The 18,416-nt window shown below is 35.6% G+C and overlaps 1 protein-coding gene across 11 annotated transcripts in view; it reads left to right on the forward strand.

Moving 5' to 3' along the window:
* LOC114323085 (initiation factor 4F subunit (DUF1350)) overlaps window positions 1-6,794 on the forward strand; it is a 55,087-nt gene extending 48,293 nt beyond the window's left edge. For 6 of the 11 annotated variants that reach the window (XM_028270553.2, XM_028270554.2, XM_082905763.1 and 3 more), the window contains one exon: window positions 6,307-6,794. In XM_028270553.2, the coding sequence (XP_028126354.2) occupies window positions 6,307-6,314 (8 nt within the window). In that variant the 3' untranslated portion in view covers window positions 6,315-6,794. Of the gene's footprint in view, window positions 1-6,130; window positions 6,158-6,306 lie in introns of all 11 variants that reach the window. The other 5 variants (XM_028270552.2, XM_082905765.1, XM_028270555.2 and 2 more) reach the window with 1 other exon arrangement.
* Window positions 6,795-18,416: the final 11,622 nt, after the last annotated feature.

Consider the following 18,416-nt stretch of genomic DNA (forward strand, 5'->3'; position numbering starts at 1 on the left):
TCTGTCTATGTCCCGGACATAAACATGCCCGTCCTTATCCTTGGTGACATTGGGTTCTATAGTCCCAGTAGAAGAGGGTGGTGCAAGAACAACTGGTTCCACCATAGGAAGCACAGTAGAAGAGGGTGGTGCAAAAACAACTGGGTCCACCATAGGAAGCACAGGACTTACTTCACACCAAGACTCCCCCGGAAATGAGGACGGTGACACCGGAGAGGACAAGAAATAGGATTGGGACTCAAAGAAAGTAACATCCATGGACACAAACCACTTACGAGAAGAAGGATGGTAACATTTATACCCCTTTTGAGTAGGAGAGTAACTAAGGAAAACACACTTGAGGGAGCGAGGGTCCAACTTACCACGAGGAGAGTGATTATGAACAAAACAGACACAACCAAAAATTTTGGGAGGAATAGAAAAAAAGGACTGAGAACCTAGGAGGACGTGAAGATGAGCTTGTTTTTGCTAGACCTGGGTAGGGAGATGATTAATAAGATGGGCAGCGGTGAGAACAGCGTCGCCCCAATAGGGCCGAGGCACACTCATAGAAAATCACATGCACCGAGCCATGTCAAGAAGATGCCGATTCTTGCGTTCCGCTATCCTATTTTGTTGAGGGGTATTGGTGCAAGAGGTCTGATGGATAATGCCATAAGAAGAGAAATATTGTCCTAACCGCGAATTTATGTATTCCCCGCCATTATCAGAACGAAATAGTTTGACAGTGGCCCCAAACTGAGTACAAATCATCTTATGAAAATTGCGAAACACAGAGAAAACCTCACTCTTATCTTTCATGAGATACACCCAAGTAGCACGAGAAAAATCGTCAATAAATGTAACAAACCATCGATGACCTTTCACAGACATAACATGAGAGGGACCCCAAACATCAGAATGTATTAATGAAAAAGGAACTAAACTTTTATTCAAACTAGGAGCAAAAGAAGCTCTGTGTTGTTTTCCAAGATGACAAGACTCACAAAGAAAGTCAGATACATAATGATTTGCGAAACCAAATGGAAATAAATGCTTAAGTAAATAAAAGGAAGGATGCCCAAGATGCCGATGCCATAGCCATAAATCAGCGGGGGTAGTAGAAGACGTGGTGGAAGAATAAGCAAGTTTGTCCGGTTGATCCAGGAAGTAGAGACCATTTTTTGCACTACCACTGCCAATCGTCCTCCTCGTGACAAGGTCCTGAAAAAGACAATGATCAGGGAAAAACGTCACACTACAATTCAAATCCGGGGTAAGACGACTCAAGGATAACAGATTAACAGAAAAATTGGGAACATGGAGAACAGAAGATAAATGTATGGTAGGATTGACTTGGACTAAACCTTTTTCAGAAATGGAAGAAACAATACCATCTGCAATCCTAATTTTGTCCTGACCTGAAGAGGGCTTATAGACAGAGAAAAGATCAGAGGAGCCAGACATATGATCGGAGGCACCGGAATCAATAATGCAAGGCAAAGACTTATGACACAGGAAAACACAAGGAGAAGAGGCTAAGTTACCTGAGCGGGCAAAGGACGAGGAAGCTGTACTGAGAGCAGTAGAAGACCGCGGTCCAACAATTGGCGCAAAGCATCCTCCAGCTCAGTATCAGAAGCTTGGCCAACAGAAGCATAATTAGAATCAAGTGTATCAACGGCACTAGACTGATGAGCCCGGGAGTAGGAACCACGTCCTCTAGACTGGCCTGACCGACCTCCTCGAGAACCAGACCGATCACCTCGACCCCTGGATGGAGTCCCATGAGCTTCCAACACGTCTCACGAGCATGCCGCGGCTTCTTGCAATAATCAAAGAATACTGACTCCTTAGCAGCAGACGGAGGGATAGGAGTCAAGCTGAGGCCATCTCGAGGAGTAGACAGTAATGCTGAGCGGTCAGTAGAGACAGGGGACATCATAGCAGACCGGTGACTCTCCTCATTCTGTACATAGGCAAATGCCTCCTAAAGTGAAGGAAGAGTGTCCATACCTAGAACTCGACCCCTAATTGGATCATACTCCACATTTAGGCCTGCCAGAAATTTAAAGACCTGTTCCCATGCGATGAACTTCTTGTACCCGACAGAATCAGCAGGGCAAACGGGCTTATAGTCTTCCAGGTGGTCAAGGCGTTTCCAGCCGTTGGTGAGGAAAGTGAAATACTGAAGAATAGTCTGCTCCCCTTGAAGTGAGCTCTCAATAGAGCGGCACAACTCAAATGCCTGTGAGAAATTCCCTTTGCGGGAATAGGTGGCAGCCACAGCATTCCAAACATCCTGGGCAGTCTCCATAGACTAGTAGCCCTCACCAATTTCAGGAACCATCGAATGAATAAGCCAACCCATAATCAAAGAGTTGGTAATCTCCCATTGGTCATAACCCGAGTTAGTGGTACTAGGTGCCTGTATCCTGCTATCAACATACCCCATCTCCCCTCGGCTCTTCAAAAATATAGTCAAACTTTGAGACCATGCTAGGTAGTTCTGACCATTAAATAGAGAGGTGGTGATTTTCAAACTAGGGTTGGGGTTCTCAGTTATGGTAGTAGGTATAATGAGACTCTCACTCCTCGGTGTTTGAGAAGTAGGGGACACAATGGTGGAATCTGCCATGGATACGATACTACCGAACCCGCAACAAAACTAGTGGCAATCTCAAACCCGGAAGGTGGTGGTAAAAGAATAGGCACAATGACCACTATAAAGGCATAACAAAATTAAGAAACCATAAAGTTTTCTTCCCTTTTTTTTTTTTTTTTAAAGTAATTATTTATTTATTTATATAAGTATTGGTACGGATACAGGCATATAGGTTATTTATTTATACATGTGTATACACGACATATATACCAAACAGAGATGAGGTATGTTGTATACCAGACGAACGAAGATGAAGGAGATCGACGATGTGAGGAAGACGAGCTGAGGAAGGCGGCTGACGAGATCGACTGACGAGCTGACGAACGAAGATGGAGGAGATCGGCTGAGGAAGGCGGCTGAGTGACGATCGACTGAGAGACGGCTAAGTGACGATCGACAGAGGAAGGCGACTGAGTGATGAAGACGAAGCAAAGATTGACGAGCTGAAGATCGATGCAGCAGATGATCCACCCAGGTAAGCTTTGAACCCTAGAGTGTCGTTGGTGTAGAGGTCTACCAACGAGGGTGAGCCGAAACCCTAGAGGTTCTGCTCTGATACCATGAAGCTTGAGTAACCAGCTTAGGGTTTGATAGAATATCATCCCCTATTTATAAATGAAGATTAGGGTTTACAAGATGAGACAATTACAAGTCGAGCCCTGAGGGCATAGAATAATTACAAACCAAAAAAGCTCAGATAATAATATAATATGCTAACAATATATTGATGAACATTCCAAGGATTCTTGAGCATCAAGGTGTTATTGGCATGAGTCCCCCAATAACTAGGACATGTTCCAAGGGTGTCATCTTAATACATGATACAAGAAGATATGATGTTCATTCATGATAAAACATTAGCATAGATTTCATAGACATAACATAGGTTTTGCATTTGGAACATAGCTTATTAAACATAACTTTACAACACTACTAATCACAAATGGCTCTCAAATGAGCGTTTTTCCTCCAAAATGCTTGACCTACACAAACAAGCATACAAACATCGATAAAGCGAAATGCGAAATGAATGTGTCAACTTAACTTCGATTTTCTTTCTTAACTACTCTTCCTTTAAGTCGGTTTCTAAGCCTTATTCAATCCTATTTTAGGTCTCAAAAGAGTATAATGAGGTCTAGTGCATAAAAACGAGCGAAAATGAAATCGAGTGAATGTGCTGGCAAATCCGCTATGGCGGTTAAGCCTGGAAAATCTGCTCATGCGGATTTAGGCAGTGACTACCATCAACAGTGTAATTTCCATCCGCTTGTGCGGAATTTCTGGTTGCACGAGCAGTTTCAAGCAGGCAAAATGAGTTAGTGTGTGTTCTTGGTGTTTTTCATCCATTTCTTCCACCCAAAGCTTCAAATCATGATAGCTCAAGTCTCAAAACATAAATTAATGATAGGAAATCCATGGAAAAACATTTGTATGCAAGAATGCCAGATTCAAACCGAATCAAAACATGATTTTCACAACAAATCTTTAAAACCTATTTTCTTGTTTGTTCCAAAACAAGAATTTAACATTGTCAAAACTATTGTAAATCATGAGGAAACATGAGGGTTTAGCTTTTTATGCAATAAAAACATCAAAATAAAGATCAAAATGGCATGAATTATGGCCACCTAGCCTATTCTCCAACTTTCTCATCTGTTTTCTGTTCTTCTCCTAATAACTTCATTACTAACCCAAATTAATCCTTACTTCTCAATCTTAGATGGTAGGTAAGATTACTACAAGAATTAGGGCTCAAAACTTACCTTAGGATGATCAAAGATGGAATCCTAGATGAATTCTTCGAGCTCTTTTCTTTCTCCTTTCTTTCTTCTTCCTTCTTCTTTCTCCTTTCTTCTAGCTCATTCTTGATTCTACAGATTTTTCTTTCTTGTTTTGGTTTTATGTAAGGCAAGGTAGGACAAAAGAGTGGCAAGGACAAAAGGCTAGGTGGGTCAAAAAGAGAGGTGTGTGTTTGCTTCACCAGTTTCTTTGAGGGGGACTTACTTATAAGTCTTAATAAGTGGACTTATTGTCCAATAGTTCTTAAAATAATTAATGGTATTTTTCATCAAACACTATTAAACATCACTAATTGTTAATTTTAAGTGGCAGTTTGAAAATTTTGTCACAAAAAATATCACTAATTAGAAGTTTTAACAATAGTTTAAAAAAATCGTCACAAACAAATGTCACTAATTTTCAACTTTCACTGATAGTTTGACGAATTTGTCACAAAAAAAGTCAGTAATTGTAAGTTTCAGTGACAATTTATAACAACCATGACAAAAAAATCGTCATAAAAAATCGTTATTAATTGTCAATTTTTAGCAACATGCAAAAATCGTCACAAAAAATATTTGTAGTAACGATTTTATTAGGGTTTATTTTCAATAAGACTTGATGGAAATTAAGTTCAACTATTAGGACCTATTGGTAGTTTACCCTTTCTTTTTCCATAATCTCCATCCTTAATCTCCATCATTAGTTTAATTAATCAATCTTCAGTTATAATTAATCAAGTTTAAACTTAATCTTGCTTAACTTAATTAATCTTGATTAAGGCTCACTAATCTTACATAATTAACAGTAATCTTGATTAGCAAAATGACATTTAGCATCAAAATGACAAGCACATTAGTTTATGGCCTTTAAGCTCCTCAATTAGTGCATAGGCACATCCTAGCATTCATAAATTTTAAATTTAAGGTGTCCCCTAACTCTTAGTAATCTTCAAGTATTTCTCTTCTTAAGTTTGTTTTATCAAGGCATGTCTTTCACTTCTAAGTTTCTTGCCAATTGAACTCATCTTCTAAGGTTTTATCTTATCAATTCATATTTCTATCTCTAGAGTATTTTAAGGTTATCAAATTAAGGTACGTATTCGGTCATGTCATGTAAACCACTTTTGATGTGATACGCACTTGCATACTATGTTCAAGAGATGATTAGTTCCTAAGTCTTTAACAGTTGAAAGTGAGATTGTCATGTTCAAGGCTTCCTAACTATTCATTTCTAAGCTTTACCTTAAGTATTTTGTGTAATGAGATGGTTAATTTGACTTGGGGTATTCAAGGATAGATAATAATATAGTTGTAGCACGTGGCGTTCATTAGGGTGTCACAGTGACACACAAACAAAAGGTTTTGTCATATGTGATGGATTATGACTTGCATTTTCTACATAGAAATCCTGGAATTTTGTTTGTTTTGGTAATTGGTGATGTCATAGGAGCTGTTGAACTGGTCTTCAACATGTCATCCCCCAAAATCAAGGGTTTGCATATGGCAATCTATGTAATTATGGATAATGGTCAAGATCTGCTTAAGAATGTCAAGTACAAAACAGAATGCAGAATATGATTTTATTTATTTATTTTTGTATTTTTTTCTTTTTAGATTATATAAATGGCTATATTTCCCAACTAGATAATTTTTTTTTTTCTGCCTTCATAAGTTTTTTTCTTTTTGCTTTCCGTCCCATGATCAGAGATTCAGAGATCAAGATGGCTAGCAGGTTACTTGTACACTCCAGCACTAACATAACATTTTTTCCCTATACATATTCATTCCATTTGAGTTGATCATGGCCATCCATGTTCCATCTCTATGAAATTTTAATGTCCCTTTGTTTTTGTTTTTCTTTTTTTGCCCCTGCATGATCAGGAACCTAGATGGCAAGTAGGATATTTGTACACTCCGGCAGATGCTATTGCTCAGGGTCTAAAGACTCTTTCAATGAATGACACTAGAGTTCTTTCCAAAGCCATCACCACCTGGTTTACGCAGCTTCAGGAATAATGCAAGTGCCAATGTTTAACCAAATCATAAGTTGTATGTAAATCTGACAGGCTCTTCAGTTCAAGGTTTTTGGGTTTAGCCACTCTCTCTACTCCTTTTATATATATATATATATATATATATTGGTTTTGAGCTTCACTCAACTCAAGTTGATTGGCAGGATTTTTAGTGTGGTGTATAGTCTAGTATAAAGAAAGAAGGGCCACTTTATTGTGGTGGAAAGAAATGAAAGCACATGGCTGCTATTGCACATATATGCATGACACGTGGAGATATATTATGTCGGACACACAATATACTTACATCTTTCTCTCTCTCTCTCAATAATATTTAATAAATAAACTTTTTGGGTATGTCCTCAGCTATTGTAGTCTATGAAGTTGCATCTAGATTTGCTGCATTTAATTGAGGTGTTTACCTACTACTCAAATGCCTAATTGAAGTTCCAAAATTATTTCCAATACCTCAATGATTGTGGGCAGGAATAACCGAATCCTTCTTGGAGGGTTAGGCAAAATCTCTGAGGTTTTTAAATATTTGAGTTCTGTTGACATTCTCCAACAAGTACCTCTTAACTACATACCCAAAAGATTTTCTTTTTCTTTTTCTTTTTCTTTTTCTTTTTTTCCTCACAAGCTCTGTAACTTCGGCAACTGTAAAGCCAACTTCCCGCTCAAAAGGGAATCAATCTCTAAAACACAACCAGAGTTCTGTTGACTTGGATATCTATTGATGATATTTTTTCATCTGAGAAAAAGGAAAAGACAGTGGAGAGGAAAAAGTTGAAGCAGCCTGATGATCATGATCCCCTAAAGGAGTAGAGTCAATGTGCTACCCATTTGAGAAACAAATCAGCATACATTACCCCAGAACCTTAAGACACAAACAATCCAAACAGATCCAGCAATGAAATGCATACCAAATGCATGTTGTCACTAGCGCAGGAAATGAAAAAAGATAATTTTTTTAGAGATAAATGGTTGTAATTAATGGCCTAAAATGCTTTTAGAAAAAATGCAGTGATTTCTTACTATTTTGAGATGGCCAGATTTCCTTACACAATTTGCCATGTCCCATAAACAATGTACTGCTGCAATTACACAGTCAATTCTACAAGATTTAAAAACAAAAACCTAGTACCATACTAATGATCAGCCTCTGGAGCTTGAGCACTCATGTTGAAACTATCAAAACCTCCACTTGTAGGTGTCGCTGAATTAGCCGCCTGATACATAGCCGGGGTAACCATTGAGGTGGAAACACTAGCAGGAGTCATAGTGGTCCCTGGAACTGCTGATGGAGCACCCATTGGTGGAGGCCTTGGGAGGTTGGTAATTTGACCAGGCAAAGCAGCAGCAGCAGCAGGTGGCCCCACCATTGGTGGCATCACTGGTGCAGACATATAACCTGATAACATAAACAGTGATCAGATACAGAATATCCTTAGGGAAACAGGATAGATAATACATTGGGGCCGTTTGGTGCCACTCTACAGAACAGTGAATGAGATTTTCACCTCATTGGCTCCTCGTTCAATTCTTTCTAAGTCATTGGATCCTTTTCCACATTTGAGAATCTCCTCCTTTCTTCCACTCTGTCCCGAAGAGCAACTAGGACCAATTTAGTCACGTTTTCATGTTCCAATTGAACACTTCCCATTTTTCTTTTTCATTCTTCTCGAAGGAGAAGATTATTCTCGTTACCACAGCTCATGGAGCTGCTTATAGCCTTTTCTATTTTGGAAATATGAGCCATGGTGTTTGGTACAGCTTTTGTTTATAGCTTTTAAGGTAGAAGTAGCTCAAATAAGCTAAAAAAATTGATTACCAAGACGCAGGGGAGAGGTTTTTAGCTTCTATTTTCTTATTATCAACTTTCAACTAAGTAGAAGTTGTGCACCAAACAGCCCCATTAAATGGAGAGCCCCAGAAGTTCACCTAGGAATGCCATCACAAAGTGGGGGGGGGGGGGGGGTGGGAAAACTACAGTTGTCAAAATTATATACAGCACGTTTCTCACTATTGAGGGAAGGCAATCCAATGTATCTATTAAGGTTGCCTTTGAATTTATAGATTTGAAATGAAAAGATTAGGCATCAATAATTTGAGGAGTATAGTCTTCAATTCAGTGTAATGTTTTATATTTAGACATTAAGAATGGATTTAAAAGGCTTTATATTGATGAATTTCAAATAATTTACTGAAAATAATTATTTAAAATCCTTTCATAAAAAATTCTACCTGTACAAGAATCTTAATAAAATACATGTCCCATACCTTTATTCAATCATCCACTTCAGAGTTATCAATCTACCTTCAATAGCCAATCTTCTTATAATTTTATAAAATTCAACTAAAATTCCTTTATTTGAAATCCACTTATCCAAAGCGAACTTAAGAAGATAGTGTGCTTTTTCATCTAAATAAATACCCTTGGTACAAAACCACTGAATGATAACAGTAATTAGAATCTATGCAAGAAAGACATTTTAGTTTTCTGCTACTGCATAAAATGACTTGTAATTCTAACTAGGAATTTCATGAAACCCAAACAAAACTATATGGCTAGTCCTAAACATAATGTTTCACTAATGTTGATCAACAGTCCAAACCATATTACATTGCTAGGCTCCCAGCATGCGAGTGTTGTAAACAATGAAAATGACTGAACTATTAGCATACCACTGGTAGTACAATTAAGTATCACAAAAATCTGAGGAAAATGCATAGACAAAAAGACCCTGCACACACCAAAGTACTAGCAAGAAATTTATATAGGTGTCAAGGAATAAGTACACACAGATACGTATATAAATATGTTCATGGTTGGACCTAAACAAATGGTCCGATCCCTGACATAAATATTCACCTGAAGAGTAAATCCACACCATGAACACGGCAATACCCTTACATGCCAGCCTAGTCTACAGTGAAAATAAATTATAAGCACGCAAGTAGTGATGAAATTAAATACCAACAAATTTGCGGGTTTAGATGCAAATTTTTTTTTGCAAATGCATCCACACACAAGTCACTGCATCCACCAATAATTAGGACAAAATTAACACATAAGTTGGGTGTCAATGAAGAAGTGTTAAACACACATCCTACCTGGAAGTGGTCTTGGCAAGACTGGTGGCCTAGCTCCAGGGATTAATGGTGAATTGACAGGTAACTGGGTGTTCCCTGCCATTGGCATCATTGGAGTGGGAAGAATAGGCACACGGGGCCTCAGTGCATTGTAAGCAGCACCAACTTGCTGGTATGCAGTAGTTTGCCCAAGATGTTCCTTGATCTTTTGGTGGATCAAACTTTGATTTTGTTGCGCCTCAAATTGCTGATAATAGGTTCTGACATTTGCCTTTATAGATTAAATGTGTAAGAAACATAATGATGTGATCTACACTTCTAAGAAAAAATAGACATGTGCCTATACAATAATACCTTATGTTTGTACCCTGCATTGTGCTGCTCTCTGACAGAAGGCTGAAATCATAAAAAAAGAGATAGTAATACATATAGAACTCAAAAATTACTATCCAATTACGGTTGCAGAAGGAAAAAGAACGGGAGGGAGATATATTTCAAACTCGACAAACAACCAAGGCCTTGAAGCCCAAGTATTACACAGGAAAACCTCAAGGCTAGGGTCTTCTTTTTTTTTTTTCTAGAAAATGTATGCTGTAATAATATTGTTGTCATCAGTTAACATAACTTGTTGGGTCTGGTGAGCAGTTCCCAGACAACAATGCTACCTTTTCATAGATAACCAATGTTCTGTGAGGGTTAAAAATCTATCCCACATCGTTCATAATCTAATTGGAAAAGAGATAGTGTAAAGTTTAAATATTGGTAGTAGTATAATTGTAAACTTATCCCACATCGTTTAAAAGCAACGCAAAATGTCTGAATATAAGGGGTGATTGAGACATCTAATAATTGCCAAGCTAAGTAGCGTTAGCTTACGACTCAAGCGAGGGCACCAAAGTGGTTGGATGATGGTAAAGTTGATAGTTGGCTTCAACGCTTGAACTCGGGCTAGACCAGTGAACCTGTAGGTTCTAGCTAGCTTAGTTGAACTTAGGCTAAAACGATTAAACCACTAGGTTCTAGCTAGCTTGGTTGAACTCAGGCTAGACCGAGTAAACCTCTAGGTTCTAGCTAGCTTAGTTGAACCCTGTAGGTTGTGGCCAGCTTAATTGAACTCAAGCTAGACCAGTGAACCTGTGAGTTGTGCCCGGCCTAGTTGAACTTAGGCTAGACAGTGAACCTATAGGTTCTCTGGCTATAGCTTTAGTTTAAGTCATTGGACAACCACTTCTTTTTTTCTTTTTCTTTTTTTTTTGTAATAGAAAATTAAAAAAATATATATTGTGATTATCAGGGACGGGCTTTTATTTTTCATGTATAAAATAAATAAATTAGTGTTGCTATGATCATGGACGGATTTTGAAAATTTGAAAATCTAAATATATACTTTCGCACCCTGTGGATCAGTCCTTGGTGATGATTACAAAACATAAAAATGATGATTTTTTCTATTTCAATCAATAACATTTGGTGGGTTTGGCAACTAACCAAAAAAATTCTTTTTCTTTTTTTTTTTAAATTTGTGTCAAAGATTTTACATTTTTTGTGCATCGAGTGTAGAATGATCTAAAAACATCACCAACTTATTTTCACTTTTATTTTTAATGAATTGCTTTTCATTTTTTTATAACTTATTTGGTCCATGTAGTCAACTAGACTCTAAAACGCAAAGTTTTTTGAAATTTTTTGAAAAAAGTTCATTAAAAATGAACCCCAGTTCCACTAAATTTTCTAATTAGAAAAGGGATAGTGTAGAGTTTAAACATTGGTTGTAGTAGAATCATAACTCAATCCCACATCGTTCATAATCTCATTAGAAAAGAGATAGTGTAAAATTTCAACCTTGGTAGTAGCAAAATCGTGAACCTCTCGCACATTGTTTAAAAACAACCCAGAATGTTTGAATATAAGGTGTGATTGAGACATCTAATATTTGCCGAGCTGAGTAGCGTTAGCTGGTGACTTAAGCGAGTGCACCAAGGTGGTTGGATGATGGTAAAGTTGAAAGGTGGGTTCGACGCTTGAACTCTGGGTAGACCAGTGAACGTGTTCGTTTTGGCTAGCCCAGGGTTTTTTTTTTTTACATGTATATAATAAAAAATTAATATTGTGATGACCAAGGATGGATTTTTTTCATGTATAAAATAAATAAATTAATATCGTTATGATCAATGATGGATCCCCGAAATTTGAAAATCTAAATATACTATCCCACTCTTTGGATCTATCCTTGGTGATGATGTTCAACATAAAAATAATGGTTTTTTCTATTTCAATCAATAAAATTTGGTGGCTTTTGGCAAACCAACTAAAAACTCTATCTTTTTTTTTTTTTTTTCAATGTTATTATTATTTTTTTAATTTGCCTCTAAAATTTTACATTTTTTGTGTATCTAGTGTAGAATGATCTAAAAACATCACCAACTTATTTTCACTTTTTTTTTAGTCAATTAATTTCCATTTTAATTTTATAACTTATTTGGTCTATACAATCGAGTAGATGCTAAAATGCAAAGTTTTTTAATTTTTTTTTTGAAAAACCTCTAGTACAAATGAAACAAAAAAATAAAAATAAAATCCAAATACTTACCCCAGTTCCACTAAATTTTCTTTACGAAAAATTACAACTCAATAGTATTTTGAAAAACTAATTACAAATTTTTAAATTTACCACTCTAATGTGGTTTTTTTTTTCTACACTTGCATTACTACCTACCTTTAAAATAATTCAAAATATATTCCAAGCAAAATAAACATTTAAAAGCTTTGAGCAGAGAGGATTTGGTGATGGTGGCGGTTGATGGTGGTTACGGGAGAGAAGGAAACATAATCTCATTAGAAAATAGATAGTGTAAAGTTTAAATATTGGTAGTAGTATAATCGTAAACTTATTAACAACCTAAAATAAAAAATAAAAAATAAAGAAAAAGAAAAACCTATTCATTTTCTTTTCATTTTTCTAACCCAACCATACAAAAGAAAAGAATTTAGCACCTTTCACTTCATTTTTTTTCTTTCTCTTTTCCTTTCCCACCACAAATTCAAGATTCAAACATATTGAAAAAATACAAATAAAAATAAAAAAGGAATTCGTAAAAGGCCACTTTGCAGCTTGGCAATCAAGTTTTTGTTGAGTTTGAAGTCTTATTTGAAGTTTGGCTATCCGCTTTCCAATAAATTTTTTTCAAGTTTGGATATCAGCTTCCCAATAAAACTAATTAATTTGGATGGGAACCCTGCAGTTCCTATTGATTAGCCACGTCTACTCCATTATCACAATGCATTCTAAGACTGAAATGACCTGAAGGAAATTTATTAATAAGAACAAAATGTGCAGCCATAATAGTTATAAAATACCATGTCACTTATCAGCCATTTCAATCTGTTATGATTTGATTCTAGCAGCTACGTTGTAAATACTTTAACAATCAAGACGTCATTTTTCACATTTGATATACCTACTTCAGCACATTATTTTGCAAAGTAATTTAGTGCTTGAAAAATGGAACCACACCACATAAGGGATTTGAAGCAATTTTACTTAAACAAAAAGACAATGTGACATAAGTATGTAACATAACCACGTGGTATATAAACACTAACAAACTATGGTATAAGAATTAGTCATGTTGAGTGAAGGATTAGATTTCTTAACAGAGAAAGGAAAGGGAGAGAGGGGATGACGGTTGGTCCTTGTAGGTGGGGAAGACAAAAGACGGTTCGGTGATGGTGGCGGACGATGGAGGCTACTACGGAAGAGAAGGAAACATAATCTCATTAGAAAAAAGATAGTGTAAAGTTTAAATATTGGTAGTAGTAGAATCGTAAATCTATCCCACATCGTTCATAATCTAATTAGAAGAGAGATAGTGTAAAGTTTAAATATTGGTAAACTTATCCCACATCGTTTAAAAGCAACACAAAATGTCTGAATATAAGGGGTGATTGAGACATCTAATAATTGCCAAGCTAAGTAGCGTTAGCTTACGACTCAAGCGAGGGCACCAAAGTGGTTGGATGATGGTAAAGTTGATAGTTGGCTTCAACGCTTGAACTCAGGCTAGACCAGCGAACCTGTAGGTTCTAGCTAGCTTAGTTGAACTTAGGCTAAAACGATTAAACCACTAGGTTCTAGCTAGCTTGGTTGAACTCAGGCTAGACCGAGTAAACCTCTAGGTTCTAGCTAGCTTAGTTGAACTCAAGCTAGACTAGTGAACCTGTGAGTTATACCCGGCCTAGTTGAACTTAGGCTAGACAGTGAACCTATAGGTTCTCTAGCTATAGCTTTAGTTTAAGTCATTGGACAACCACTTCTTTTTTCTTTTCTTTTTGTAATAGAAAATTAAAAAAAAAATAATATTGTGATTATCAAGGACGGGCTTTTATTTTTCATGTATAAAATAAATAAATTAGTGTTGTTATGATCATGGACGGATCTTGAAAATTTGAAAATCTAAATATATACTTTCGCACCCTGTGGATCAGTCCTTGGTGACGATTACAAAACATAAAAATGATGATTTTTTCTATTTCAATCAATAACATTTGGTGGGTTTGGCAACTAACAAAAAAAAACTCTTTTTCTTTTTCTTTTGAATATTATATTTTTTAAATTTGTGTCAAAGATTTTATATTTTTTGTGCATCGAGTGTAGAATGATCTAAAAACATCACCAACTTATTTTCACTTTTATTTTTAATGAATTGCTTTTCATTTTTTTATAACTTATTTGGTCCATGTAGTCGAGTAGACTCTAAAACGCAAAGTTTTTTGAAATTTTTTGAAAAAAGTTCATTAAAAATGAACCCCAGTTCCACTAAATTTTCTAATTAGAAAAGAGATAATGTAGAGTTTAAACACTGGTTGTAGTAGAATCATAACTCAATCCCACATCGTTCATAATCTCATTAGAAAAGAGATAGTGTAAAATTTCAACCTTGGTAGTAGCAAAAACGTGAACCCCTTGCACATTGTTAAAAACAACCCATAATGTTTGAATATAAGGTGTGATTGAGACATCTAATAATTGCCGAGCTGAGTAGCGTTAGTTGGTGACTTAAGCGAGTGCACCAAGGCGGTTGGATGATGGTAAAGTTGAAAGGGGGGTTCGGCGCTTGAACTCTGGGTAGACCAGTGAACGTGTTCATTCTGGCTAGCCCAAGGTTTTTTTTTTTAACATGTATACATTAAAAAATTAATATTGTGATGACCAAGGATGGATTTTTTTCATGTATAAAATAAATAAATTAATATCGTTATGATCAAGGATGGATCCCCGAAATTTGAAAATCTAAATATACTATCGCAGCCTTTGGATCTATCCTTGGTGATGATGTTCAACATAAAAATAATGGTTTTTTCTATTTCAATCAATAAAATTTGGTGGCTTTTGGCAAACCAACTAAAAACTCTATCTTTTTTTTTTTTTTTTTTTTTTGAAATGTAATTATTTTTTTTTAATTTGCCTCTATATTCTTACATTTTTTGTGTATCTAGTGTAGAATGATCTAAAAACATCACCAACTTATTTTCATTTTTTTTAGTCAATTATTTTCCATTTTAATTTTATAACTTATTTGGTCTATACAATCGAGTAGATGCTAAAATGCAAAGTTTTTTAAATTTTTTTTGAAAAACCTCTAGTACAAATGAAAAAAAAAAAAAAAAATCCAAATACTTACCCCAGTTCCACTAAATTTTCTTTACGAAAAATTACAACTGAATAGTATTTTGGAAAAATAATTACAAATTTTTAAATTTACCACTCTAATGTGGTTTTTTTTTTCTACACTTGCATTACTACCTACCTTTTAAATAATTCAAAATATATTCCAAGCAAAATAAACATTTAAAAGCTTTGACCAGAGAGGATTTGGTGATGGTGTCGGTTGATGGTGTTTACGGGAGAGAAGGAAACATAATCTCATTAGAAAATAGACAGTGTAAAGTTTAAATATTGGTAGTAGTATAATCGTAAACTTATTAACAACCTAAAATAAAAAATAAAAAATAAAGAAAAAGAAAAATCTATTCATTTTCTTTTCATTTTTCTAACCCAACCATACAAAAGAAAAGAATTTAGCACCTTTCACTTCATTTTTTTTTCCTTCTCTTTTCCTTTCCCTCCACAAATTCAAGATTCAAACATATTGAAAAAATACAAATAAAAATAAAAAAGGAATTCGTAAAAGGCCACTTTGCAACTTGGCAATCAAGTTTTTGTTGAGTTTTAAGTCTTATTTGAAGTTTGGCTATCCGCTTTCCAATAATTTTTTTTTGAAGTTTGGATATCAGCTTCCCAATAAAACTAATTAATTTGGATGGGAACCCTGCAGTTCCGATTGATTAGCCACGTCTACTCCATTATCACAATGCATTCTAAGACTGAAATGACCTGAAGGAAATTTGTTAATAAGACGAAACTGTGCAGCCATAATGGTTATAAAATACCATGTCACTTATCAGCCATTTCAATCTGTTAAGATTTGATTCTAGCAGCTACGTTGTAAATACTTTAACAATCAAGACGTCATTTTTCACATTTGATATACCTACTTCAGCACATTATTTTGCAAAGTAATTTAGTGCTTGAAAAATGGAACCACACCACATAAGGGATTTGAAGCAATTTTACTTAAACAAAACGACAATGTGACATAAGTATGTAACATAACCATGTGGTATATAAACACATTAACAAACTATGGTATAAGAATTAGTCATGTTGAGTGAAGGATTAGATTTCTTACCAGAGAAAGGAAAGGGAGAGAGGGGATGGCGGTTGGTCCTTGTAGGTGGGGAAGACAAAAGACGGTTCGGTGACGGTGGCGGACGATGGCGGCTACTACGGAAGAGAAGGAAACATAATCTCATTAGAAAAAAGATAGTGTAAAGTTTAAATATTGGTAGTAGTAGAATCGTAAATCTATCCCACATCGTTCATAATCTAATTAGAAGAGAGATAGTGTAAAGTTTAAATATTGGTAAACTTATCCCACATCGTTTAAAAGCAACGCAAAATGTCTGTATATAAGGGGTGATTGAGACATCTAATAATTGCCAAGCTAAGTAGCGTTAGCTTACGACTCAAGCGAGGGCACCAAAGTGGTTGGATGATGGTAAAGTTGATAGTTGGCTTCAACACTTGAACTCAGGCTAGACCAGCGAACCTGTAGGTTCTAGCTAGCTTAGTTGAACTTAGGCTAAAACGATTAAACCACTAGGTTCTAGCTAGCTTGGTTGAACCCAGGCTTGACTGAGTAAACCTCTAGGTTCTAGCTAGCTTAGTTGAACCCTGTAGGTTGTGGCCAGCTTAGTTGAACTCAAGCTAGACCAGTGAACCTGTGAGTTGTGCCCGGCCTAGTTGAACTTAGGCTAGACAGTGAACCTGTAGGTTCTCTGGCTATAGCTTTAGTTTAAGTCATTGGACAACCACTTCTTTTTTCTTTTTCTTTTTTTTTTGTTTAATAGAAAATTAAAAAAAAATAATATTGTGATTATCAAGGACGGGCTTTTATTTTTCATGTATAAAATAAATAAATTAGTGTTGTTATGATCATGGACGGATCTTGAAAATTTGAAAATCTAAATATATATACTTTCGCACCCTGTGGATCAGTCCTTGGTGATGATTACAAAACATAAAAATGATGATTTTTTCTATTTCAATCAACAACATTTGGTGGGTTTGGCAACTAACAAAAAAAAACTCTTTTTCTTTTTCTTTTGAATATTATATTTTTTAAATTTATGTCAAAGATTTTACATTTTTTGTGCATCGAGTGTAGAATGATCTAAAAACATCACCAACTTATTTTCACTTTTATTTTTAATGAATTGTTTTTCATTTTTTTATAACTTATTTGGTCCATGTAGTCGAGTAGACTCTAAAACGCAAAGTTTTTTGAAATTTTTTCAAAAAAGTACATTAAAAATGAACCCAGTTCCACTAAATTTTCTAATTAGAAAATAGATGGTGTAGAGTTTAAACACTGGTTGTAGTGGAATCATAACTCAAAATCGTAAAAGGCCACTTTGCAGCTTGGCAATCAAGTTTTTGTTGAGTTTTAAGTCTTATGTGAAGTTTGGCTATCCGCTTTCCAATAAATTTTTTTCAAGTTTGGATATCAGCTTCCCAATAAAACTAATTAATTTGGATGGGAACCCTGCAGTTCCGATTGATTAGCCACGTCTACTCCATTATCACAATGCATTCTAAGACTGAAATGACCTGAAGGAAATTTATTAATAAGAACAAAATGTGCAGCCATAATAGTTATAAAATACCATGTCACTTATCAGCCATTTCAATCTGTTATGATTTCATTCTAGCAGCTACGTTGTAAATACTTTAACAATCAAGACGTCATTTTTCACATTTGATATACCTACTTCAGCACATTATTTTGCAAAGTAATTTAGTGCTTGAACAATGGAACCACACCACATAAGGGATTTGAAGCAATTTTACTTAAACAAAAAGACAATGTGACATAAGTATGTAACATAACCATGTGGTATATAAACACATTAACAAACTATGGTATAAGAATTAGTCATGTTGAGTGAAGGATTAGATTTCTTAACAGAGAAAGGAAAGGGAGAGAGGGGATGGCGGTTGGTCCTTGTAGGTGGGGAAGACAAAAGACGGTTCGGTGATGGTGGCGGACGATGACGGCTACTACGGAAGAGAAGGAAACATAATCTCATTAGAAAAAAGATAGTGTAAAGTTTAACTATTGGTAGTCAACCATTTATGAACACATCATGACTAGTTTTCTCATCATGGAAATGAAAGGAAAAGAAGTACCCTCCCATTGTCTTCAAATTCCGAATCTTTATATTCAGAAGCAATACAATTACATACTCACATTTTAAAGAAATGCC

The sequence above is a fragment of the Camellia sinensis genome, chromosome 14 (assembly GCF_055761805.1).
Source record: "Camellia sinensis isolate YWXY chromosome 14, ASM5576180v1, whole genome shotgun sequence".
In the NCBI taxonomy this organism is placed as follows: domain Eukaryota; kingdom Viridiplantae; phylum Streptophyta; class Magnoliopsida; order Ericales; family Theaceae; genus Camellia; species Camellia sinensis.